We start from the raw sequence: 25,561 nt of genomic DNA on the forward strand, positions 1-25,561 counted from the left end.
AAAAAAAAAAAAAAAAAAATCAAATTAAAAAAAAAAACAGATTAATAAAATGGAGGAAAAGAAACAAACTCTTATTTCAAAATGTAAAAGTATAATACAAAACATCCGCAACATAAGCAAAATAGAAATAAAAATGTTAGTGACTTTAAAGAAGAAATAGAGGAGTTAAGTAATAGTTGAAGTTATCTCTAACAACACAAAATAAATAAAAGCTTTCGGACGAGAGGATGTAGCTGGGGTTCACGGGTGAAGGTGGGGGTCCTTGTTCTCGCTCTGTCCCTCTCTTTCTCCATCTCCCCTTCTCCATCTCCCTCTCCCTCTCCCTGTCACCTCTCACTCCTCACGGAGCTGCAGGCGGTAGCGGCTGTAGCGGATCTGAAAGAACAGCCTCTCCAGCGGCGAGCGGCTCATCCCAGGGAGCCTGTAGTCCTCATTCTGGCCCGTTTGGCGAAAGCCCAGTGACTCGTACAGCTTGTGAGCAGCCAGCTTGACGGCCGTTGTGCCGAGGACCACGGCGGCATAGTTGTTGCGCACGGCGAACTCCAGAACACGACGACCCAGTGCCTTTGCAATGCCTTTGCCACGATAGCGCGAGTCCACTGACATGCGTCGCAGCTCAACCATGTTTTCCTCCTCCCTGCCCTGCGCCGCCACGATGCCCACCACATGTCCGTCAAGCACTGCTACCCAGAAACAAGACCCTGAGAAGAAAACAGGTTTGAAAAAATTAGGTCAGGTTTGCACTTGCAGATGAATGCAAAGTTGAACAGTTTTTCTTGACAGTTCTATTTGCTAAACATTCAATAGTTAGCATCCTATTTGAACTGGGTGTCACAACAGCGCGTTTAGCTCTGCCTGAAGCTGGATTTCTATTGAATTATGCTAATCGGCTGGTGACGGTGTGGTGCGATTTTTTAATCACAAAGAAAGGAGAGATATCAACCTCCCCTCCAGAGCTAGGAATCAACAAGCACCTCAGATGATCTCATAGCAAGAGGACAGATCTTAAATAATTGAGTTCATACTGACCATTAGTCGGCATCTAACATGAAATGCACAGCCTCTGTAGCTCAGTAGTGCACTTACAACTACGTGAGAAGAATCATATTTAGACCTGGCATTTAAACGACAGCTCTAAATAAGATCCTGTATTTTCTTTACAGAACTTTAATGAATGGAGAGAGATACATTTCTGGCAGTGAATGTTGAGTCAAAATGCTTTTGCTACTTTGGTCCAAACACGTTGCCTTGTAGATCTATAAGCCACGAGCAAAAACCCCAAATAGCACCAGACCAGTATGAATTACCTCATAAGCGATTAAATACTACAAATGTGACAAGAACAAGGTGATCTAAAAGTATTGTAAAGTATTGTTAAAAGTCACCATTAAGCGAAGGGAACCCAAACAAGCGCCTGTGTCCTAGCGGCTGATTCTTGTTTCGTTTTACCAGGAGTAAGTTAAACACAGTCTTTTTAACTGCAACTCGTGCACATTGTGTAAAAGGATGAAAAGACAAACACATTCCATAGAGATATAAAAGGTTAGATCGATTCAGATAAACATGTCAGCAGTCAATGCTCCTCCACCAGAGTACCGATAAGGGTTTGAGTGTCAGCCTGTTGAATCAGTTGTGACTAAATACATTGCGAGCATACGTTGTCTTTTTGATAAACTCAGCAGAGTAAAATATTTGTCATCATGCTTCTTTTGATGACAGACAGGTTTGGATTTCAGTAGTTAAGGCTAAGACTTCTGCAGGTTATAGCCTTCCTTGTATTATTTGAAGGATTGGAGGGTTTTTATTGTCATTCCACTGTGAGAAAATGGAACAAAATTTGTTTTCCTGAGACCCAGTGGACAGCCAATAGCAGTGATTATAATATATAATGAGGCAAATTGTACATGAGATATGCACAGTAGACAGATAATAATTATATGTGTATAGTTATTGTTACTCTAAATATCCTTATCTATTAAATTATTTATATATCAATCTCACAAAACTATATCCCAGAATAAAAAGGAATAAACAGGTAATTATAGGTAATGAGCATAGTGAAAAATAGTGATATCATAATAGTTGTCAAATAACAGTCCTCCATCAATGTCAGTTGTGTTTGTGCCATGTGTTTGCCAATGGATAACTGGAATCTGACTAAAACAGGGCCATCTGTTTTGAATAGATAAAGTAAATCAGACTATTGCATGACTGGTAATGGCTGACTTGTGGGTAGTAAAAAAATTAAAAACAGTGTCCTTCTGTTCTTTGACCCTAATTCCTCATTCTCTCCTCTTATGTTTGCCTGTTTTCTGTCCTCGCCATTTTTTTAGCTGCATCAGCTAAACACATGCATAAAATAGAAAACACACATGACACGTGGTGGTATTTACAACTCAGCTGGGTTAAGCTGATCTTGAGACTTCAGTTACAGAATCAAAAAACTGTCATGTGAAGGATTCGGCGTCAATACACCCTGGTAACTAACAAATCTTTAGCGCTTTTGGAAGGTTCGCCACTTTGGAAAGTAAGAGATTTCAAAATTGTATGAAGAGCCATAGCTACAATTGTTGAACCCTTAACCCCACTCACTGCTGTAGTGACATTGAAATTTTGAATGTAATTTCGACCCAACCCTTAAATGATTGACCCCGTGTCACATGACTGGCCAGACTTTTTTCAAAACAAAGCAAAAAAGAGAAGAAAAAAACAACAAAATAATCTGATGCAGATTTGTACAAATAAAAATATTTGTACTAAATAAATAGGGACAATAAAGACCAGCAAATGAAAGATAGAGTGGAAATGTAAACTTTCCATGCGGTAATTAAATGTGCAAATCGAGAATGCGTGCGATTGACAGGTAAACGGTCACTGGAGGTAGTCGGAGGTCATTCATGGCTGCTTGATACCTCTTGTGCAACGGCAAATTTAACGTCTAAGTTGAGATGTGAACAAATTGTAGACTCCTGTCAGTTGTTCAGGAGTCTGATGGCGTTCGGATTGACCAAGTTCTTTAGGCCTGAGGTTCTACATTTCACACTTCTGCATCTCCAGCTTGAAGGTAGAAGTGTGAACAGTCCATGTTGGGGGCGGGTGCGATCCTTGACAACAGCGGCAGCTCTCCTGTGGTGGTAAATGGTCTCCGGACAAGGCACTGGGTTTCTGGCGATCTTCTCTGCAGTCTGCAGTGGCGCTGCTTTACCATATGGTGATGCAGCTGGTTAAGATCCTCTCAACAATGCAGCTGTCGAAGTTGCCGAGGATCTTTCACCCAGGTATTTAAACCGCACACCCTTTCTTTTTCACTCTCATGAATGAACAGTAGCTCATGTCTCCTCTCCTTCCTCACATCCATTGTCATCTCCTTTGTCCTGACCATGTTAAGGGATGTTGCCCTGCTGACCTGTGGGGTTTTACTCTCCTCACCGCTTTGTGTATCTGGTTCTTAGGATGCTCTTGGGAGGGGTGGGAGTGTCCAGGTGTGTGTGTGCCTCTCTTCCCCTCCATTCTGTTGCTGGAGGTCTCAAAGCAAGTGTAGAATATCTTGCTTTCTGACAATTATGTCTGATTGTAAACAAATCTCAAAGCTGCAGCGTCAACTCTTGATACACTTTGCCAGCATTACGATGCTCTTGTGCATGTGTGTGTGTGTGTGGGGGGGGGGGGGGGGGGGGGAGTATGTTTCCATAAACCCCTCCTGACCATCTGTCTGAACTGCTTCTGTGCCACGAATGAGGACAACACAGGAAAGCATGCACACCACCATCCCTCTGCTTGTTTGCTTTTCACATCGCATGGATTACTTTTGACTGTTTCATTACAATCATTTGGATCAAAGGGAAAACTTGGGCAGAAAAAGCAATGAAAATGTTATATCTATGCTTTCATGCCTTTCCTCTCTGACACTGCTTTTCAATTGACCACTAAGCAGGCAACAGGGACCTACGAGCAGGAACTTAACGTCAGACCCTGATATTAAACTCCTGTGACTTAGTGATCATTATTCAACCGGATATTGCATTTTGAAGAGTGGGGAAGACGTGGAGTTAGTTTTTCCCCTTTTCTTCCTCGCCTTTAAAAATAGTACAGATGATTTCCACCCTAATATATGTATCTTCTTTATAAAAAAAAAATACCTTATGCAACAATTCAAAAGACTCTGAGGGGTGGGTGTAGTGATGCAGCACGCACCAAAATTTTGTGATATAAAAATTTGAATCATGAAGGAAAGAATGGACAAAAATATCGCATCTGTTAAACTCAGCATGAGAAGATGATGGTATTTAGATTTGCTTTGACGCTGTGGGTCAGTGGGCTTCATTAAGAATTTACTTTGTAACTGTATTCCTGGAATTCACTTTACAGACTATGGAAAACAGAAAACATCCAAAACAAAGATATGTTTTTATTCTTTCTTTGTTAATTGTATTATAGTTAACCACGTGCCTAGTAATACCGATCAAACCAAATCATGAGTTTACTTTACTGTTACATTGTTCCATCTAATTTGTATTTCACGCACCAACTGCCATGGTCCGAATAAAGTAAAGGCAACCTTTAAATGTAGCTCTGGTGTCCAACTCTGGTATGAACTTGGTCATAATCAGAGGAACCAAAGAGAGCTGCAACGTAGCTTTACTGCTTAGAGTATACTGTGAGAAGAAGCGACACTATCAACTTATGGAACCTCAAAAATGTCAAAGTTAAGAGAATCTGCAACACATTCCCCTACTCCAAATATGATGCTTCAAGAAATCCCTCTCGACTACATGTTCAGCTAGGGTTAAAAAAAAAAAGTTGGAAAAAGTAAGGAAAAGTGGGACAATGTGGAGGTATTTTTCATCTGTTCTCTGACAGAGGGAGGACAGGCTTCATGTTAACACTTATAGTGATGAGACTGAAAGGATCCATTCTTGCTACCGGGGCATACATACTGAGCCAGGGAGGGAAGAAGACCAGTGTGAGGGGATGCGAAGAATTTAGATGATCTGAAGTCAAAAAAGTAAATCGTAGCAGACTGAAGGCAGGAAATACAGAGGAGCCTAAGAAATCTTTTAGATTCAAGCAAAAAAAATTAAATCTGATTAGTGTGTCCTTCTTGAAACAGATCTAATATCTTTAAATGTCTGCCTTTCATGCACATGCGTGGGTACCTTAAAGTGATATGATGAAGTGATTGTGATATGAGCGCGCAAACGAACGCACGCGTACAATAAAGGTTTTTTTTTATGGTCTGTAACCAGATTATTCTCCTTTTCTTCAGATAAAACCTAAAGAGCTAATTCGGTTAATAAGCGTTCAGTCTAGACGGCGCCTCTTCTTGTTGTGCTTAAGTTCCCCATCAGAAAATAAGCACCCTGAGCAGGCTGGGCATCAGGTCTTACAAAAGTTCAAAAAATGGCTTAACCGCATTTGATGTTTATTTGACCTTGTTTTTTTGATTACATGTTTTCCATGGTTAAATGTGTGACCTCATTTTATTTCGCAATGTGTGCTTTAATTCCCTAATAATGGTACTGTGTCTGTGAAGGTTCTCAGTCATGACAACTGGGGGTTGGTATTTTTTCCTTGAAGACTTCACCTCTCATCCTTTTTTTACATTTCTTAAATATGTGTTAAAGATACCAGTTTATGCATTATGTCAACCTGTGGAGGACATTATTGATGTAATTCTCCGTATGTCATTGTTGTCGTTTGCTTACCCAGACAGGCGAAGAGATGGGTAGCATGAGAAAGTTTCAGCTGCATGACACAGCGCTGCGTTATCAACGGAGAAATGCCTGCGTGTTACAGATTGTAATTCCCACTCTGGTGACCCCGAGGTTTGTCTGCCTTGGGTTTCTAGAGACATACCAAACAATGATGGCGACAAAGACTGCTTCAGCTTGGTTTGCTAAAGGTTGGCACACAGTACTACCACATCATGTCAGCTCTGGGATGTTCAACTGCGAAAAGGGTGATTGTCCTGCACATAATTAATGTTAGGTAATAAAAAAAAAAAACATCTGTTAAAGACTTTTGAACTTTTTGTTGCAGGGAGAGCACCCAGCAGGTTAATTGCAGGAGACAGCTTGCCCTTTGAACTTACGGACAAAATGGCTGACCTCATGGGGGAGCACAACACTGACTTTCTCTTCATCCAGCTCTTCTTATAGCAGCTCTAAACTCTGGAGCACGTAGTTATTGCTCACACCTCCATCACTGACCACCACGCTCTGACCTCGGAGGTTGACAGGACATTCCTGGCTCAACACCATGACATGATGGCCTCCGCACTCATGCCTGCCTACGCGGCTCTATCCACCCAGGCACACGCCGCTTATCACGCCACTGTTGTGCGTTGGCGTGATAAGCAATGCAGCAAGGGGTTTGCCCCAATGGGGTTCTGAGCTGCAAATGCATTTTTACCATGCTAAATTCAGATCCAATCCAAGCAGTGCTTTAAGCACTTCATCATTCACTGAGACTAAGACTACTTTGGACAATCATCACCTGATGCACTGATAGCTATCATCATACTTTGAACTATGCTATGAGTGCAATGCCTGGGCAGTGGGTGACCACTTGCCCGGCAATCGCTTGCTTTCTTCAGATGGCAGTTACGCTCCATTGAATGCAAGCACAACATCTTCAACCTTGAAAAGTCTGCGTCACCGTTCAGCTCTTCCGTTCCCAATTTTCAGCTTTGATCAATCACAGGCCACCAACATTCACAATGTCTATATTGTCTGAGCTGTGGCTAGCCCACGAATAGTGGCAGCTCGCCTACATCTCAAAGATCGCTAAGGACATACAGCATGTTTTAAGCAAGGCCAACTTTGATGCGGACTGCCTCCGCTGGAGCTGGCCCCCTGGGGCTTGACTACACCTAAATGGCAGCCAGTCAGTACACCAATCCAGACGCCGAGCCATTGAGAAATGCAACTACTGGACTGCAATCGATGGAGGTCTCCTTTGGCGGCACCGCACTACTTTACAATGTCACCACTGGACGGCCACTGTCGATTGTCCTCACTGCACGGAGGCCATGCACAGTATGAAAAACTGTGCATGGCCTCTCCAGCCCTGATGGAAAGACTTCTCAAATGTTGGCGGCAGCCAAGTTTGTCTGGCATGGACTCAAGCAAAAATGTGGACTGGGCAGATTCAAGTGCAGAGTGTAAATGCGCCAAGGTTCATTGCAACACCAAAGTACCTTCCGCCCACTTCTGTGTGTGTGAGAAGAGGTGTGATCACTTTAATGTGGATCTGGTGGGCCCTCTTCCCATGGGTTCAATTACCTTTTCCCCGAGGTGGATAGGACCACTAGATGGATGGAGGCTGTCCCAGTGACACATATGATGACACCCGAGGTGTTCATCGGAACCTCGATTGCCAGGTTTGGCACTCCATCCGACCCGTTATCCAACAGGGGCTCACACTTTACCTCCAAATTATGGACCGCCATTGCTGACAACCTGGGTGTGAAGCTCCACCGCACCACTCCGTACAGGGTAATGGACTATGCGAGTGCTTCCACCATTCCATGGAGTCCTCTAGATGACCAAGTCCTGTGGACAGTAGCTGGGTGGACAAGCTTCCATGTGTTGTGCTGGGCATCAAAGGTGCTCCAAAAGAAGACCTACAGCTTTCATCAGCAACTGGCCAACAACTTTGGGTTCCAGGGGGTTTCTTTCTGACGCCAGAAAACAGACTGCACTGTTGCCCACTTTACAACACGACCTCCAGCAGTTCTACACTCCCCCACACCTGCAGTCAGTAGAATAAGCCTTTATTTAGCATAATGCACACCGAAGACAGCTGCAGACTCCCTATGACAATCCATTCCGCTTCTTGGAGATGGGGCGAAAACACTTTGTGATCGACATGGGGGAGGGTAGAGAACATTTCTGCGGACCACCTCAAGTCAGCAAATTTTAGTTATTGATTTAATTGTAGCGTGCCAACTGACACAGCTTGGTTATAGGTTGTACAGGAATTAGTTTATCAGTGCATTACGCAATAGAAAGTTATGAGGGCACGGTCTCTTTTAGGAAGGCAAATGCGGGCAGGTGAAGAGATGGGCAGCACGAGAGAGTTTCAGCTGTTCTTTGGAAACACAGCTGCATTGTTAATGTGAGTAGTGTCTGGTATTTTTGATTGCAATTTCTACTTTTTAGCTTTCCTCCTGTCATTCATTATTCTTCATTTTGTCCATAATATAAAGACCAAGATCCTTTATCTTGAGAGATTCACAAAAGCAGGCCATGCAAAAAAATGACAATCAGATGCAAAGCAAACAGGGATGTGGTTCTTCAAGGTTAAATTTGACGTTGAATAATTGCTCCCCTCATTATTTCTGCTCCCGCCGCCTAATGAAGTCCAAGACCATTACAATAAGATTTATACCAGCATGCAAAATGTCACAACTTGTGACTTGTCACAACACACATGTGTGGTCTGTTTGAAATCATTAGCTTTCTGATTATATAATAGTCTCAACTTAACCTCATTACTCTCTAACCTGTTTTCCTCTTCACTATTCTCTTTAATGGCACTTTCTTCCCATATCAACACACAGTTAGTTTCTTATTCATTTACAAAAGGCAGAACCAGACAAGCAGATGACTTATGTAGTGTAATAACCAACCTCAGCCAAAGTTTGACTTCAAGAAGGGAATTGACTTGACTTTTCTTTCGGGAATATGACAAAACACAGTCTTTTGTGTGACTAAACACCTAGCAATGTCAGTCCACCTGGTTTTATTTATAACAGACTATCCTGTCTTTCGGGCTCTAAAAGGTCTGCTCGGGCCTTGCGATTGCAAAGCGAGACAATTAATGACGAAGCTGCTCCATGAACACCTTTGTTCCGTATCGATTGAAGCAGTATTTGAGACAGGCCGGAGCTGCTAGTAAGGCCCCGATGAATTATTAATGACCCGCACCGCATCCTCAAAAGAAGAGATACATATGTTAACATTCCTGCAGCAGAGATAATGGACTGTGAGAGTCTCTCGTGTCTCACAGCTTGCAGACACTCTAGGCAGAGTTGGACGACAGTGATGGACAAACCCTAGCAAAGTCTGAGGTTGCATGTTTTATAATCTTAATGTGCATCCGCTGTGAGGAAATACATATTTTGGAACTATTTGATTATAAATATATTAACTCTTTTTGTAGAAATGTTAATATTACTTTGAGTCAAAGTGAATTCAAATGTTCTTGTTCAGATTCTGGCAGGTGTTGGCTTTGTCCTCATTTAACCCATTTGAAAACTACAAACTCTTAAAACAATTGGTCATTCTCTATATTTTTTTGAATGATTAATCAATATGTTTTACCTCCAGATGATGTTTTTTAGATTGACTGCAAAGTCAGGCCAATTTTTTAACTTGATTTTTCTTTAATATTTCCTGAGAAAACAGAATTAATCCAGACACATTAAAGTGAATAATTAAAAGAAATAATTCACACTTGATAAAGGATGAATTGATAATTTGAGCACAATATTCAACCACGTTCAACTGTTTACAAGCATCTATCATTTTGCAAAGGTTAATATATGATTTTTAGGTTTGGATTGTGTCTCATGTATTAATTTTTGCTCTTTTTTTTTCAGCTTCTTGGAAAAAACAACAACTTTAAGCTGCATTTTCTTGTCCATTTCATTGGGTTGGCCTTTGCCACCTGTACTAATTGACAACAGACAAGGTAAGGAAAAATGAAAGCTATTTTTATTATCACTGTTATTCGTTTTGCTGTTATTACTTCATTTATCTGAATCGCTATGAGAAATAAGCCTGGTCATCTGTAAGGGTTCGGGCCTTTTAATTGAAATGTCAAGGCTTGTGCAGAAACTGCAACATTGCTGACAAAGACGATGATTGTAACATGGTGAGTAAGAGATGTGGGAGGTGGATAATTGGAGGAAACAACAAGGTGGAATAAGAGATAGAAAAGGTGGAAGAGAGGGGTGCATGATTAGTCTAAGATGCTTCAGCTGACAAGTCAGAAATATCTCCCTGGAGATCCCTTTGACTGCACGCTCACCAGTAAACTCTTGTCTTTCTCGCTCAAAATATAGTCGAGGAGGACACCCCTCCCATAGATGCCCCGATTTTCTATCTGGAACTCGCTCACTTCTCATATTCTGCCTTTCTTTTTTGCTCTTTCTATCGTTCAGTGCTAAAAATAAGCGTAGCAGGTACTGGTGGAAGAAGCAGACTCATCCTACACACACACACACACACACACACACACACACACACACACACACACACACACACACACACACAGCTTGAGAGTGACTGACTGGCAGGTGTAATAATGGACTCTTGCCTGGATGAGACCCCGCCGTGGTCCTGACGCCTCATTAAACAGGCCATATTACTGAGCGGGTATCGCCTCATGCCAGGGAGGGTTTGGCTCAGTGTACAGCCTTGCCCTCATTACATTAAATTTACTTTTTATGGATACACTTTTAGTAAAGTAAAGTCAGGCGGCCACTGACTGAACATAAGGAGATATCTGCAATGCTCCTCAAAGGTTTCTGCCGTGACGTAATCGCTCAATGAGATTAAGAAATGATAAGTTGTAGTTGTAATTATTTGAGCACCGCGCTGGAATGTTGAACTCTCAACCCATAAATGCAGATTCATGTAAAACATTTCAGTTTGTGTTTTTTGTTGTTGTTTTTTTTCTTTACTTTTCAAATTCAGTATGTTGTATATCCATTCCCTGTCACCAAGCCAGCCGAATTCAGGTTGTGGTGTTATGACGAGTGCCAACCATAAATGGTATCTTAAATTCTGAATAATGTCAATGTCAATCTGAACTTAATCTTAAAACAATTGCCATGACATTCGAAGTCTTGTGACAATGTTGGAGTTTTGTACTTTTTTATGTTTACTTGATTGATCAAACTAAAATCTATGTCCAACATAGCTGTTCATTAGATACTACTCAAGACTATCATTGAGTATCTAAATATTATTTGAATATATCTGTTAACCCCAATTATGATGTTTTTCTGAGGAAATGAAAGAGAAAAGAGTGAACCTGTGAGATAGCGCTGTATACAAATTTCATGTTTGCAATGTTGGTCAAATTTAGTGTCCAAAAATTGTGTTTATACACTAAGGATTTAAACTTGACAAAATGTGAAACTCCCCTCTTTTCACTTTTGAGTAATTCCATAATCTGCTTCAAATGTCTCAGATCCCTGAGTCAAAATGCTTATTTTTGTCCAATTAAAAGTCAAGCATCATACTTAACTTGAGTTAAACCAAAGATGTTGTGCCGGTCAACAGGATTTTAGTCCGCTGTCGTGTGATTGCATTTTTTAACGCTCATCTGACTGGTCTAACAACCATTATACATCTGCTTTAGTTGATTCATAATTCAATTTTCCAGCACAAAAGCGCAGCGCATTTGAGCTTCCGATACTCATTTATAATCATAAAAAAAAAATCCAGGTTACTCATCGAAAAACCATTGTTAGGCATTTATTGCTAGATTGATGTATAATTGATTTATTGCGCATTGTGCACGCGCAGCGAGCGGGCCAGCAGATGTTACATTTTAATTGCATAACTGTCACGTACCCATTGAACTGATGAATGGAGATGATTGGAGCTCAGTTCAACATAAATCTGTTTTTGTGCCAAACTGTTGCAGTTAGTTGAAGTTAAAAAAAATTTTGTGCAAACTACAACACGTCACTGTTCTTTTTTCTTCAAAACCTCCCCGTCGACACACACACACACACACACACACACACACTCTTTTATGAGGCAAATGAAAGAGGAAACAGCTGGCCTTAACAGTACAGCTGAGTGAGTTATCACTGTGCGTACACACAAACACACACACACACATACACACATACACACACACACACACAGAGGAGATACGCGTATTGATCAGTACAGTCATAGTATGTGGACAGTTACCCTCTCATCTCTCTCTTAATGTCCGCCTTCTATCCGTTGTTTTCTTTGCCTGTTTCTGTGGTGAATGCCCAGTCATTGGAGTTTATTACATTTACTGTTTCAGTCAATTGTCAAAATCAACTGGCAGAAAAGGTCACCAATGTTTTTTTTCCTCTTTCGGTGATTGAATCGATTTTTCCGCGTTGAAAGCAGCACTTCCTTTTAAAAATGAAAGTCCTCACTACTCACACTGGGTTAGCTACATCACTAATGGCCGATATCAATAATATGTAACTAATAAATGAAAAATAACCCTCACAGAGAGTAATCATGCATACATACAAACACATACTTCCAAAATTTGGCCCTTTTTTTTTCGGTTCCTCTATCTGAATTAATCAAAACAGGGCATGCTCAGTAATGGGCCTCACCCCAGACACGTAGGAGGTCACTCTTGAAAAATTAAAACCAATGTAGAGCTTTCAATGCTGTCTGTTTTCACTTAAAACTCACCAGGAGCAAAATCCAAGTGATGCCTCTGTCTACAGAGGAGAAAGGTCTGCTGCCGAAGGAGCGGACACATTTTTTTAACATTAGCTGTTGGCTCCTCCTCAAAGTAACCCTTGCATATACTGTACTTGGGATTACTTGAAAGAAGATATTAGAGATGTGATTGGGGAAAAAAAGCCATCACAAAAAGAAAATAAAAAAAAGACAATGTTATTCTTAAGAGGTTGGTGCGAATCTTGCGCCAAATGTAGCCACTTGGCAAAGGTGCTTATGTGAGTTAGTTTCCAAACACATATGTTTTTGTTTGATCTAGGTACAACTGCTTTTCTGAGCTTGGATAGAACTTTACAAAACATTGATAAATGTACTTCTGACAATCCCCTTTAAGCATTGCTTTCTACAGCATTTTTTTCTCTCTCACTACAAAATTATAGAAATATTTTAGGTTGGTATTTGTCTCTGATACTGATGGAAAACTGATGTTTTTTTTTCAGAAAGGAATTCCCGGATACCTTCCAAATGAGTTCAGTTAAACGCGTAACAATAAAATGTGCTATCCTACCTATTTAACGCCGATTTCAAATTGAGATCGAAACAGAGACGCGCATTATTACCTAAAACCCAAACTCAAATGTAGATCTCGTTTCATCTCAGTCAACCAGAATTGTTCAGATTTGGGCGGATGAGTGTATACTACGTCCGCTGTAGCCGACGAGCCTTTTGAAAGGGTTAAGTGACCTTTAAGATTAAAAGGAATTGTGTCTGGGGTCGCCGGCCCGTCTCCTACGTGCTACATGCCACGCCGCCATGCAAACATTCCGACAAAACACACAACACACCAAATGACAATGGCATCGGTGGTGCCTCCCCATCAGGACTGCACGTCGGTGCCCAGGTGCTCATCCCCTGGACCCATTCAGTTTGCATAGATATAATCATTAGCATTGTCCAAGAGCAGTGGTGCCTGACCCCCTCTAAACCATCACAGCCCTGCTGCAATAATGGGAGTGCTAAATTGCAATTGTGCGTGCAGTGGATTACCAAACCGGAGGGCACAATGTCTAAAAGAAAGAGACAATGGGGGGGCAATTGACTGACTTAACTAACACCTGCTTTTTATATTGGCCACATGCTTTGGGTTAACAGGGGATAAATGAGAGCAGGAAGTTACGGGACAAGGGAATGTGTGCAGGATATCATGTGCCCCGAACCCGACTGAGATTCCGAGGAGGATGAGTAGTTTGAAAATCACACTCCGGCTCAACTGACCTCTCCAATTAAAAGCTTTAGCGGGGGGGGAATGAGCCTCGCAGACGACGAGCGTACTGCAGGAAAGTGTATCAGCGTTTTTCCTCCTCGCGATCAATAGCTCTGCGATGCAACCCCTCCTCCTCCTCCTCAGGCTGCCGTCAAAGCCTGCGACCCGAGCGGAGCTCGGAGAGGAAGCAGGTGGGGGAAGGAGTGGGGGAAATACGTGGAGGAGGGGCAGAAAAGGGAGGCGGAGAACAGAGGGAGAGGAAAAAGGAAGGCCGAGAAAGCAGCTAATGTGTCTGGGGTCGTTTGAGCCGCGTCGCAGGACACCCAGGTGTCCATTACACCGCTTGTCGTGTCATTTGAAAATTTCCCAAACTCGTTTTTCCGCGTCTCAACTGTTTTTCGAGTGGGGTTTTAAACCCTTCTCTTTTTTACGGGGTCTCTTTTGTTGTTGTTTTTTTATCTTATATCTGGCGGTGGAGCATTGCCGCCTGACAAACCGGCCAACATGTTTGTATTTTGTCTCAACATTCACACGGCAGTGGGATCGCCAAGGGTTCCTCTGGTGCCTTACCTGTGGGTTTCATGTAATAAGCCTCTATGTCAGCCATGTCCGTGTGCAAAGCACAGTCCAGATAACTCAGGATAACTTTCCTGCTGTAGTAGTAGCGCGCACCCATGAGAAAGATTGGCGCACAGCAGGTCAGCGTGACGGATTTGGTCATGAAAAAGCACATTACTATAGAGAAATGGAAGAAAAATAAACGAAACCTGTCAGAAAAGAGAATCACATGTTTGATTTTGGCAGAATTTGACCCCACAGACAGACAAAACACAGACAGCATGAATAAATGCATTGGTTTATCAAACAGATTGACAGTAGAAACTGCACGTCGGTTAGGCTGGGTGGGGGGGTTCAGATTATCAGCCCGGTGTTGGTGTTGTTAGTCAGGTGAAACGCGTGGGGGCGCAAGTGGGAGCAAAGTGGGGCTTTTTTCTGCGTGGCATGCTGTGATTCCTGCATTCACCAGTGAGCACTAAGTTTCCTCCCGGGCTCCATAAAGACACATTTGACTTATAATCGGTAAATGAGACAATTGTTTCGGGGAATACAGGCGATGATTCATGCATAAGTGGGTGTTTTTTTTTATTTTTTTTTTTATAAGGTTTAATCCCGACGTGCGCAAAGGCGCCAGCCGCCCTCCAGGAGGCTCCGATCCACGCCGGCATCCTCATCCTCACAGGCCGGGTCAGAGGCGCACATGACTGGCGCAAAGGCGGCGGGAGGGGGGGGGGGGGGTCCTCGATGCTGGCTCGGGAGTGGATTGTATGTATGTGTGTGTGTGTGTGTGTGTGTGTGTGTGAGTGGGTTATATTTCGAGGTGCGTGCGTGCTCTCTGCCTTACATTCATTCACTTATTCATTCACGTGCGTGAGGCGCGTGCTCGTGTCTTTTGTTGCACGGTGTGAGCAACACGCCGGGAGGGGTGGATTCGCGCTTGAACTCACGCAAAGCCACACGACGCGGTTTTTGTTGTTGCTTTGCGTGGAGCCGGACGCAAGTTGTTCAGATAACCCCCCCCCCCACGGAAACGCAAACTCACAAATAAAAATGTGTGTGTGTGTGTGTGTGTTGGGGGGGGGCGATCACACACACACACACACGCACACGCACACACACACCTCCCCCCTCTTCCACTAAAAGTGAGTCTGAAGTTTCTCGCGGGAAACAAATAGCGTCGGGAGTGTGCGGGTTCGGGAGGGTGTGTGTGTGCGTGGGGGGGGTGGGGGGGTCGCCTACCTGTGAGGAGCGCGTATATGATCTGGGTCTTGGGTTGCTGCCGAAGCCCCCTGAACGCCGTGTTGGGTATCCTCTCCATGATCCCCTCGTAAAAGATGCGGCGCACCTCCTCCCGGTCGCCGCGCTCGAACTCGCGGATAAAAACCGCATCCCTGCGCGCATCCTTGGCTTCGGCGGCGGCGCTCAGAGCCGCGCTGGACGGAGGGGAGCTCCACATGATCGACTCTTTTTTGGTCCCGGGTATGGCGTCGTGCTCGTCCGCAACGATTTTAGTCTCGCAAACCATTTTGGGAGACGAAAAATGCATGCAACTGGCCTCGGGGGGTGTGTGTGTGTGGGGATGGGGGCAAAAAAAAACCAAAAAAAACAAACTGCAGTTCAGAGAGAGAGAGAGAGAGAGAGAGAGAGAGAGAAGGGGTGGTGGGTGGGTTTGGGGGGTCGGGGGGGAAGTAAAAAAAAAAATGGAGTGAAAATGGATAATGCCTGAGGCTTTCCTGGAAACAGAGAAACGATGAACGGGGGATGGGGAGAAGACGAATGGGGGGATTCTGCTGCAACCCTGAGCGTTTCTGACGACCGAGCCTCGCCGGCGCGACGCGGCCTGTATTTATAGGCGGGCGGGCGGGCAGAGCCGGGCCGGGGGGGGCGCGCATTGGTGGAGGCGCTGCGACGACGGATGCTGATGGGCGAGGGAGGGGTGTGTGTGTGTGTGTGTGTGTGCGACCTCTCCTTTTCGCCTCTGAATGTGTGTGTTTTAGGGTTGGAGGGGGCAGATTGCGTAGATCGGGCCGTTCCATCTTAAGGATCTCCAGGAGGATCCCGTTATGTCGACGCGCTGCGGCTTTAAATGAAAAACAATTGAAAAATGAAAGAGGGCGGAATGCAAAAAGGTAAACTAGGGACGGTGCGTCAAACGGGAGGAAATCCCAGGGATGAGGCTGTTACAAAGCGCCCCTTGTGATGCTCGTGACCGGCGACGGCTTTGTCATAACGCGTCGGGGGCCTTCCGTCCTTCCGTCACCGGATCGGCGGAGGTTCGCCGGGGATTCATGTGATCCGTCGAGGCGGCTTGGAGCGGCTGGACGCTGCAGATCCCCATGTCAGATAGGCACCGGGAGGAATCTGCATGAAAAAGGGCCGCTCAGATCCCACCCTGAAACACACACACACACATAAACACACACGCTGCGGAGCTGGAATCCCTCCCCGGCTTTCCCATCGCCTCCTCAACCTGCTCCATCTCACCGTATTGCGCACCTGAAATCTCCCATCATCCCCCCCCCCTTGTGTGTGTGCGTGTGTGTGTGTGTGTGTGTCGCTCTTTTGTTGCTTTGTAATCCCTCGAACCTTCAACCACCCGAAATCCTCTCTCCACTCCACCCCATATGGACGTAATTACATGTAACGACCGTGTAGTAACGTAATCCCCCCTTCAAAAAAAAAGCCAGAATCGTGTAAAATAGTCCGACGTGTCTTTTATTTTTCTGCGCATTGCTCAATGTTTTTAACGCCGGTAGGAAACGGATTACTCGACTGAGGAGGAACTAGTTTGAACCGGATCATCAGAGGCAAGCTGCTATTGATAAGACTGCACACACACGCACACGCACACACACGCACGCTCCCTGCTCCCCTAGATTCCTTGAGATATCCCCCTCCTCCCTCCTCCCTCCCCCGAAGGAGGAGCAGGAGGAGGAAGGCCGGCAGCCCTGCGGAGTCGTAGAACATCCGGTTTGACTTGGACGTCCGTTGGACGGAAGTGGAAAATGCGGTACCGGTGTTCTCCTGCGTGCCCGCACGCCGCGCCGCTGCGGAGCGGCGTGCGGGTATAAACCGGGCATGCGCACTGGCGCCCCTCGCCTCCGCCTTGACGCCGACGCCTTCAGGGGGAATAAACACACTGATTTATTTTTAATTTTATATGAACGTTTGTCTTTATTTTCATTTTCAGTTTTTATTTCTATCTTTGTTTTAACTTTTTTTTTTTTTTTTACTTTTTCTGGACGGTATGTTACACCGTAGCGTCCATATTGCGACCAAATTGTCAAATGACAGAAAATTCACATTTTTGACAAGACCCCACTGTGTGTGTGTGTGTGTGTGTGTGTGTGAGTCTGTGTGTGTGTGTCACCGTTTGGGCACTTATATCATTCTCTCAGCAAACTATCACTTTGTCTGCTCTCTTGTTATCTAACTGCACAGGAAACCAAATCACATGAAGATATAGCAGCAAAAAATGGGGGGCAGGGAAAGTTAAACTGTGAGTACAAGGTGAAAGGTCACACAGCAGTTTTCGTGATAGTAATTCTAGTAATTCAACAAATGTGACGCCATGATTTATTAGGACGGCCACAAGAGAGAGGAAAAAAAAAAACAAACTGGAAAATAAAAGCAGCTGAGACGTTTGACGTCTCTGAACGCTCGTCACAAGCCCTTCAAACCCAGAGGAAGCTGCTTGTGTCACAAGTGAGGGGGAATGGATTTTAAACGTGTGGTTAAAGCAGCTCCGCGGCGGAGGCTAACAGTACATGCACTGTCTGGACTAAAATATGCTGTAAATTATGGGGAGGGGAGGAATTACAGCAGAACCCTCACTAGTGTTTGTGCTTTCTCCGAAGGGCAAAACAAGTTAAATCATGCAGAAATGCTCTCAGAAGTTTGGGGGATTAGAAGCCACACACAGAGGCCTTCATAAGTCCCTCATATACTCGTAGTGATAAAAGATAAACGACAACTAACCAACAATGTCGGAAAACTCAAATGTCTATATAAATGGAGCAACGTTTCATTTATTATAGCCTGTTTCAGCTCCCTCAAGGTACGACTGCATATGTAGTAACACAAAAGTAACATCCTCTGCTACCACTGATCCCGTAAGGCTGAAATCCCAATTTATGTGTCAGCCCTGTTTTTTATTTTTATTTTCAACAATCTCCTGCTCACGTCAACTCAGACCCCGCACGTTTTGTTCCGATTAAAACCAGCACGGGACCTAAGACGCTGGTGCTTCTTTGCATCCCCTCACCAAAGGTCTCAGCAGACCACTGCTGGCCCTCCTGCTCTGCAGCTGTTGTCGCCTCCGACTCCTCCGAGTCTCGACGTAAGCGTTTTTCCCCCCAACGTGTAGCCGAGGGGGGTCCCGAGCCGATGTTACTGATGCACTAATAAGCATCCATAACTTGGTCTGCGAAGCTATATTTTTATCCGTGTTCGGCTACAAACTTTCACGAGACGGGACGAGATAGTTTTTATGAACTTTACGCATTATTTTTCCCTTCGCTTGCCGAGATACGGAGCCACAGGTTGGAAAAAACATATGAACTTCTCTTCTCTCCCCAGGACAAATATGTGCATGACTTAGAGAACGTGTAACCAACCAGTGTAGATAAACGATAAAACGGTAACGGATCAAATGCGTCGAGTTTTTCTACGTGTCTTTGACATTTGTCTCCCCCCGATGGCCAAAGATTGATACAGCAACCAAAGCACACCTTCCTGAGATTTCAGACTGAACATGAATCAGCACATGTATGGTGAGAGATCAACAAGTCCAAATAATGGATTTAAATATTCACATTCATTTTTCTATTATTTTACGACAGGATTAATTTTGCTTTTGAACCTGTTGACTCTGCAGCACATTAAAAGTAACTGGTTGAGATCATTTGAACGTGCATTCACTTTAACTTAATGCTTTCCATAGACGCCTTCACCCTCGCCTTGAGCATATGTAGGAATTAAGCGACGCTGCATCATTTGTGATATAAACTTTAACATTGTCTGTAATTCAAATGTCCCCAGAAGTATAAACATGACTGATATCTTTGTGAGGATTAATCCGCTTCTGAGCTTGAGGTTTTTGTTTTAATTCCCGAACGTAGATGAAACGTTTTGAAAAAAAAAGCCATGCCCCGAATTATTTTCGAAGGCCTTGCAAAGTGTGCATATGTATATTTCATGCATTGTCATGCATATGATTTATTCATGGTGTCCTGCCTGCAAATTCCCCAGGCTCATTCCGAAGATGAGGCCACCAACCAATGCAAAGTACAGACACAGACATTTATTGTATTCGAATAACCTCAAACACCGAAAGTAAAGCTCAAAATAACACCGAAATACTGATGCAAGCAGCAGAATATTGACGCGAATTCGAATGATGCGGTACCAATTTGTGTGTGGTCGTGTCAATATTTAAATTTCCATCAATAAATCCAATAACATATGAACGTACAACAAATAAACAAAGAAAGAAGTGCTTCAAAGGACTTAAACCAATTAGTATCAGTTGTGTCGGCATGTTTGTTTGGTAATTCAATTTACCGGGGTTATTGGATTATAAACCTTACATAATATGTTTGTCAGTCACACGAGAAGTATTTTCTATTATTATAGTTGTTCATTTATTTGTCAGTGTGGTAAAGTAGGAATCATGAATATTTAATTCAAATGAAATTCAGAGGCAATTCAAATAATTAGCCTGAGGATAATGCTCGGGGAAGATAAAATGGTTTTGCTAAAACTACCAAAGACAAGGTTTATATATTTGGAGAAAAACAAGTTGCATGAGGTGAAGTCACACTGGAAGAGAAGCTTGTTTGTCCCAAACAATTAATAGTCAAAATATGTTCCCCGCCGTGTCGTCCTTGTGCAAATGCAAATGTACCGCGTTATCAAGTTAATAATCTGTTTTTGCAGCAGCACAATGTTGACTCTTGTACCTGAATTACAAAAACCTTTCCCCGAGTAGGAGAGTAAAGAGTTGAATAAAATGACGGGGATTAATTCACAAAGAATTTCAAACAGCTGTAGTCGTTCGCTCATCTTCGAGCGGACGAAAGGAGTTTAAAAGGCCTCGGCGGTCGGAGCACACCGTTGGGAGAGGGCGAGGAAGAAGGTGGAGGCTGCTCGACAACAAGAGTCTTTCGGGGTGATTCAGCTTATTCTCTTCACGCGTGATTCAGGTATCTCCGGTGCTTAAGGTGAAGTAATGCTCTGCGGTGCAAAGGGATTAGCTGAATGTTGCAGCACGTCTGTCTGACCTGTCATTAATGTGCTTCCCCAGTGGCACCGCGTCAAGTGGTGATGCAGGATTTTTTTTTTTTTTTTTTTTTTTTTTTTTGCAGTATCTGTTTACAGTGTTACAGCCCATCTGCACTTCCAGCCATGAGGGTGTTGAAAGTGTGGGGAGTACTGCATTGCTGCGGCACAGCTGGTGGCCTGCCTTTACATAGGGCTCCTCCTGCTGGCGTAGATTTTCGCTTTGGCCGTTCTATAGTCCCTGTTGTAAATAAATAAGGAGGAGCCGGGTTGGATGAGGTCAGTGAAACTCCAGGTGCTAAGAACTTGGAAGTAAAACCGACATGGAAAGGACATGCTGACGGCATTCAGGGTGTGAGGGACTTTTTCTGAAGCTGTTCAAAAAGTCAAAAGATTTTTAGGTGATTTCTTTTTCTTTTCTGTGTTAGTTTTGTGTTTTTTTTTGAATATACATTGCAAATATTTGGATAAACTCCAGCTTATTTAGAATTGTTATTTCTAGATAGATCATTTTGGATTTTTTTTTATTTTTTATTCAGTTTGGAAATAAACAATATTCAATTGAATGAAGATAATTTGACAAATGTCATGTTCTTCTTTGGTAATAATCATGGTAGTAATGCTTGATATTATGTGTATTTTTTTTTTAGAAAAACATATGTTTGTCAACTATCTAAACTACCATAGTGTCACACGGGACCAAGACAAGAGGGCTGTGCACTGCGAAGACAACAACTCCCAAGATCCTATGGCACATCGTCCCACCCTCTTGTTCTCTTATGGTCCCTTCAAGAAACGACATTCTGTGTGTCAACCTGTGAAGATTGAAATTAATTTGCAAAAAGGGTAAATCAAAGAACAAATCTTTACCACACAACTCGGTCGTAATTTGTCAAAGGTATTCATTGTTTTTATTAATACGTCCCAACATTAAAACAATAAATTGTGGTCAATGTGACAGAATGCTAACATAGTACATTGTTCATGAACAAGCAACAATAATAGTTATTACTACCTCGATATCCTTCCTCTTCCCTTTCCCTGCTGATAGTTCATCTCTAACCTTACAAATATTTTTTTGTCTGACAAAAGACATTCTATACACGTGTAAATTTCACATACATACAGAATCTATACATACTCTATATATTAACAGTATGTTAACGAAAAGTGCTGTAAATTCATGCTACAGTGCTGTGCTAAATCAAGACAGACTACAAGTTCTTTTGTTTATAAAAATCAGTAGAACTTTCAGTTACTTTTGGCAAATATTGGCAGTTCATTACAAAAAAAACAAACAAAAAAAAAGACTCAAAGTGTGCTAAAAATAAAATGAACCTGTTACTGAACCATTCGTGAGCATTTACAGTATTTTTGTCAATTCCGAACAGTACGTTATTACACTTGGTACAATCATTACGAAAAATATCCAGAAACGTTGAAGAAATTGAATGCGTGATGCTACAGTTGGATGTGTATGGTTGCTGTAAACAGTGATCCCCTTTCAGCACATTCAACATGATGCATTCTACTCTATCTACATTATTCAGTCAGACTCTGGAAAGTACAAAAAAAATCATTTATCATTGATGGGAGGCGGATGAGAACGAACCCGGATCCTATGGCGAGCAAGTCAAACTACTCTCACTGTGTAAAACGTCTTCCATATTAAAATATTCCCAAAGAGGGCAAACGACAGATGCTTTATGACGCATGATATCAAATCAAAGATTCAATTTTCAATGATTTGAGAGAGGAAAAAAAGAAAATAAAGTGCCTATTTTATTTAATAAAATAGCTGTACATGAGTCGAGGTTAAGCGAGAGGGTGTGTCGCGGTGAGTTTGGCAGGCGAAGGTGTCCTCGGCTGATCTCCGAGGTGGCTTTCAGCGCAGCGAGCCGCTGGACATGCAGTCGCACAGAGCCCTCCTCTCCGCCCTCAGCACCAGCGTCTCCGTCTGAAACACAAAAACGATAAGATGCGGCGTGAAAAATTAAAAAGCTTTTCAAACAAGGTCACAAACAAGGTCGGTTGACTTGTTTGGTTTTTTTTTTAAATACAGGAAGAAAAAAAACTTCCATACTGATGCTACCGGCTACATCGTGACATTGATACCCTGAGAACTGCTTTTTAAAGTCATTTTGTAATTGAGTAAGAAACTCAAATAAGCAAACCTGCATTGGCAAAAGTATCTGATTAAAATCTGCAATAATCTGCCACACCTCTGTACAGACATGTCCTCCTAAATATGCAAGAGATTACGTGCATATTTAGAGATGAGCCAAAATTAGCATAAAAAAATGTCCCGGAGGCTTGCAAGAATCTCACTAGAAAGTGAAATTACTCTCTTATCATGCTAGTCATTTAAAGTCTATGCAGGAACTGAAAAGGGGACATTTTATTATTGTCATTTTCTTGGTTTCATTCTTTTTGTATATATCTTTCAGCCCAACAATGCAATGCAATGCATGTGTGTTTGTACTCTGCAGAAAACTATCCATTTCTAGGGGGTTCACCTTTTCTCGGTGTTCTGTTTTTTAATCATTTTGGCCCAGTAAATGTTCTGGACTGGAGGGGTCGGTCAGATTGATCATGAAAAAAGTCCTAAACTACACCGGCGTCAGACAGCAAGGGCAATATTATCACGCAGCAGCATCAGTTTGTGTGTGTGTGTGTGTGTGTGTTTCTCCTTCACACATTGTCTGGGACAACTATGTGAGGGGAGCAGAAGTAGAGAGGAGCCAACTGCGTTTGAAGGGACTGGTTCTTAATTGATAAGTGACTGCAGAAAAGTCAAAGATGCCTGTTTATCAGGGGATTTGAGTTCTGATCAGCTGCTGGAGGATCTACCTGCACATAATCTGCTCACTCAGCGCCTACAGACAGTGAGTTCATGTGTAGGATCATGTGTAGGAACAGAGGACATTTTTGGAGGACACGTTTGAACCTCAGTTTTGTTGTGAAGCCATTTGTAAAAGTTGAGAATAAAATTCATACAGTCCACTGGTTTTTGAATTAAATATTCATCATCTGCCAGCACGTCAGGGATTTTGATTTTTTTTCTAGCTTCTTGGAACGGAATGATGGAATTCCTCAAATAAAATGATGAAAAGGACCGAATTCTGGGCCGTCACGGAGGAGACTGATTGGCTCGTGAAATGCGAAGATACTCGAAAAGTATCCCGCAGAGGTGGACTTCCTTACCCTGGCATCAAGGTTGAACGCCGTCTTCTTTAGATCTTGCAGTGCCCTCTGCATGAACTCAAAGGCGTGACAGTCGACACAAGGGCGGCCTGGAAGTTAGAGTCGAAAATAAAGACATCTGACGTTCTCGGCGTCAGATATTTATCTCTACAATTCTGTTTTTATTTATTCCGAAAGCTGATTACCTCCCCTTTCCATTGGCTGCATCAAATAAGTCTCTGCCTCTGGGCCTTAGTGCCGTCTCCGACCGAACACAATCACATCTCAGTGATAGATGTTAGAAATGTGTATTTTGGAGGGGGACTAAATAAATAAATAAAAAGCCGATATAAAATTTCAATTTGAAATAACAGCACCATTGAAATAACCCTCAATAATCGCGGGTTCGATTTGCTATTCATATTTTTTAGCCATTTAGTTCTATCTGAGGAAGTTGAAACGGATTGAAGGGAAGCAAGTACAAGGCAACCCCCCCCCACACACACACACTTACTTTATGGGAAAATCTCACATATCCATCTTTCTGCAGCTTCCAAACAAACTTACTGAAATGAATTGCGAGAATTAAGAAAATGGATATTGCAGAATCTTTGCAGGCCTGCTTCCATGCATGCAAACATCTAAAAGGACTCCCCTCCCTCAAAGCCATTCTGCGTGTTAAAATAAACACAGATAGCACCCCCCCCCCCAAAAAAAAATGTAAATAAATAAATCAAATAAAAAAAGACATATTTTGTTGTTCAGTCCACCTACTTTCAGCCGGGATGACGGTGCCCATCTCCTGATCCGCATCAGCAGCACCGAAACACCAGAGGAGCTGCACCGCCAGAAGGAGCATCGCTGCCTGCATGTAACCTCCGGACGCCATGGCGACGATCGGGCACCTGGAACATCAGCAGGTGTGTGTTTGAGTGTGTGTGTATGTGTGTGTTTGAGTGTGTGTGTGTGTGTGTGTGTTGCATGAATAAAAGAGAATGACTGTGTCCCTACATATCAACATCATCCACTGAAACCATTGAAAATAACAAACTTGCAAGCTATGGAAACAGACCCCGTTCATGAATGAATATTTCATGGTGCAGGGAGGGTCATTATCGTTCATTTAATAAACTGTAAATGATCCTACCTTCAGTCAGTCGATGGGATTTTTTTTTCGGAAAACCAGATCAGCACAAAATGCCTACCAAGGACCGGTTGATGTGGAGTGTGCCAGTGCGCATGCGCAGCTCTGCACTCCTCCTCGCTTCGGGCGAAGGCTTCTGATCGCTCGATTCAGTTTTCTGCATCTAAAGTACTTTACTAAAGTTTGAATTCAATCGGTGTGATGTGTTTCAACTTCCTGCATAATTCTTCCCTTTTTCTTGCAGTATGTGAATTGGTTACTCTGTCAGGGCCATGACAGAATAAGTAACGTGTCATGGTAAAAAAATGAATTTTCCTTGCTGCTTTCTAAAATTCAATTGAATGTAATATCTGCTCTCACTGTTGCTTAACCTTCTGTCAAGTATATGATTTTTCAGGAAATGTCACGTCACATTGGAGATTACACCATATTATAGTTTGCATAATTTGCATAACTCATTTAGTTTCATCCTTGAGAAAAATAAGCTCCGTTATTTTTCAGTTAGGTAATGCCGGTAAAAGAAAGCATTTGCAGAAATATAGAAGAGGAAATAATCGGTCAGAAGTATTGATGGGTATTGCTTTAATCTTGTTGCTGAGGGAGTCGAAAGTACTTATTTAGCTCCTCGTAATCCATATCTTGTATCTGAATATTTAAATTGCGGTGCAGTACTGGGACATGAAGTAAAAGTGCACATAAAATACAAGTTTATTT

General features: G+C 42.9%; 2 protein-coding genes across 3 annotated transcripts in view; both read right to left on the reverse strand.

Moving 5' to 3' along the window:
* aspnat (aspartate N-acetyltransferase) overlaps positions 1 to 16,059 on the reverse strand; it is a 23,336-nt gene extending 7,277 nt beyond the window's left edge. The window contains exons 1-3 of one of the 2 annotated variants that reach the window (XM_086166157.1): positions 15,481 to 16,059; positions 14,254 to 14,418; positions 1 to 701 (exon numbers count right to left, since the gene is read on the reverse strand). The exon at positions 1 to 701 is cut by the window's left edge and continues 7,277 nt beyond it. In XM_086166157.1, coding sequence (XP_086022283.1) covers positions 334 to 701; positions 14,254 to 14,418; positions 15,481 to 15,787 — 840 coding nt within the window. In that variant the 5' untranslated portion in view covers positions 15,788 to 16,059 and the 3' untranslated portion in view covers positions 1 to 333. The remainder of the gene's footprint in view (positions 702 to 14,253; positions 14,419 to 15,480) is intronic. The other variant, XM_086166158.1, reaches the window with a different exon arrangement.
* A 5,822-nt stretch (positions 16,060 to 21,881) lies between these two features.
* Positions 21,882 to 25,164, reverse strand: nicol1 (NELL2 interacting cell ontogeny regulator 1). The gene is made up of 4 exons (XM_086165875.1): positions 24,851 to 25,164; positions 24,478 to 24,608; positions 23,725 to 23,813; positions 21,882 to 22,477 (listed from the first exon to the last, which is right to left on the reverse strand). Exons 2-4 carry the CDS (start codon positions 24,590 to 24,592, stop codon positions 22,406 to 22,408), a joined length of 276 nt encoding a protein of 91 aa, XP_086022001.1. The 5' UTR covers positions 24,593 to 24,608; positions 24,851 to 25,164; the 3' UTR covers positions 21,882 to 22,405.
* Positions 25,165 to 25,561: the final 397 nt, after the last annotated feature.

Source organism: Fistularia commersonii, chromosome 19, assembly GCF_037954325.1.
Source record: "Fistularia commersonii isolate RoL2024-O1a breed Wild chromosome 19, RoL_Fcom_v1.0, whole genome shotgun sequence".
Lineage (NCBI taxonomy): Eukaryota > Metazoa > Chordata > Actinopteri > Syngnathiformes > Fistulariidae > Fistularia > Fistularia commersonii.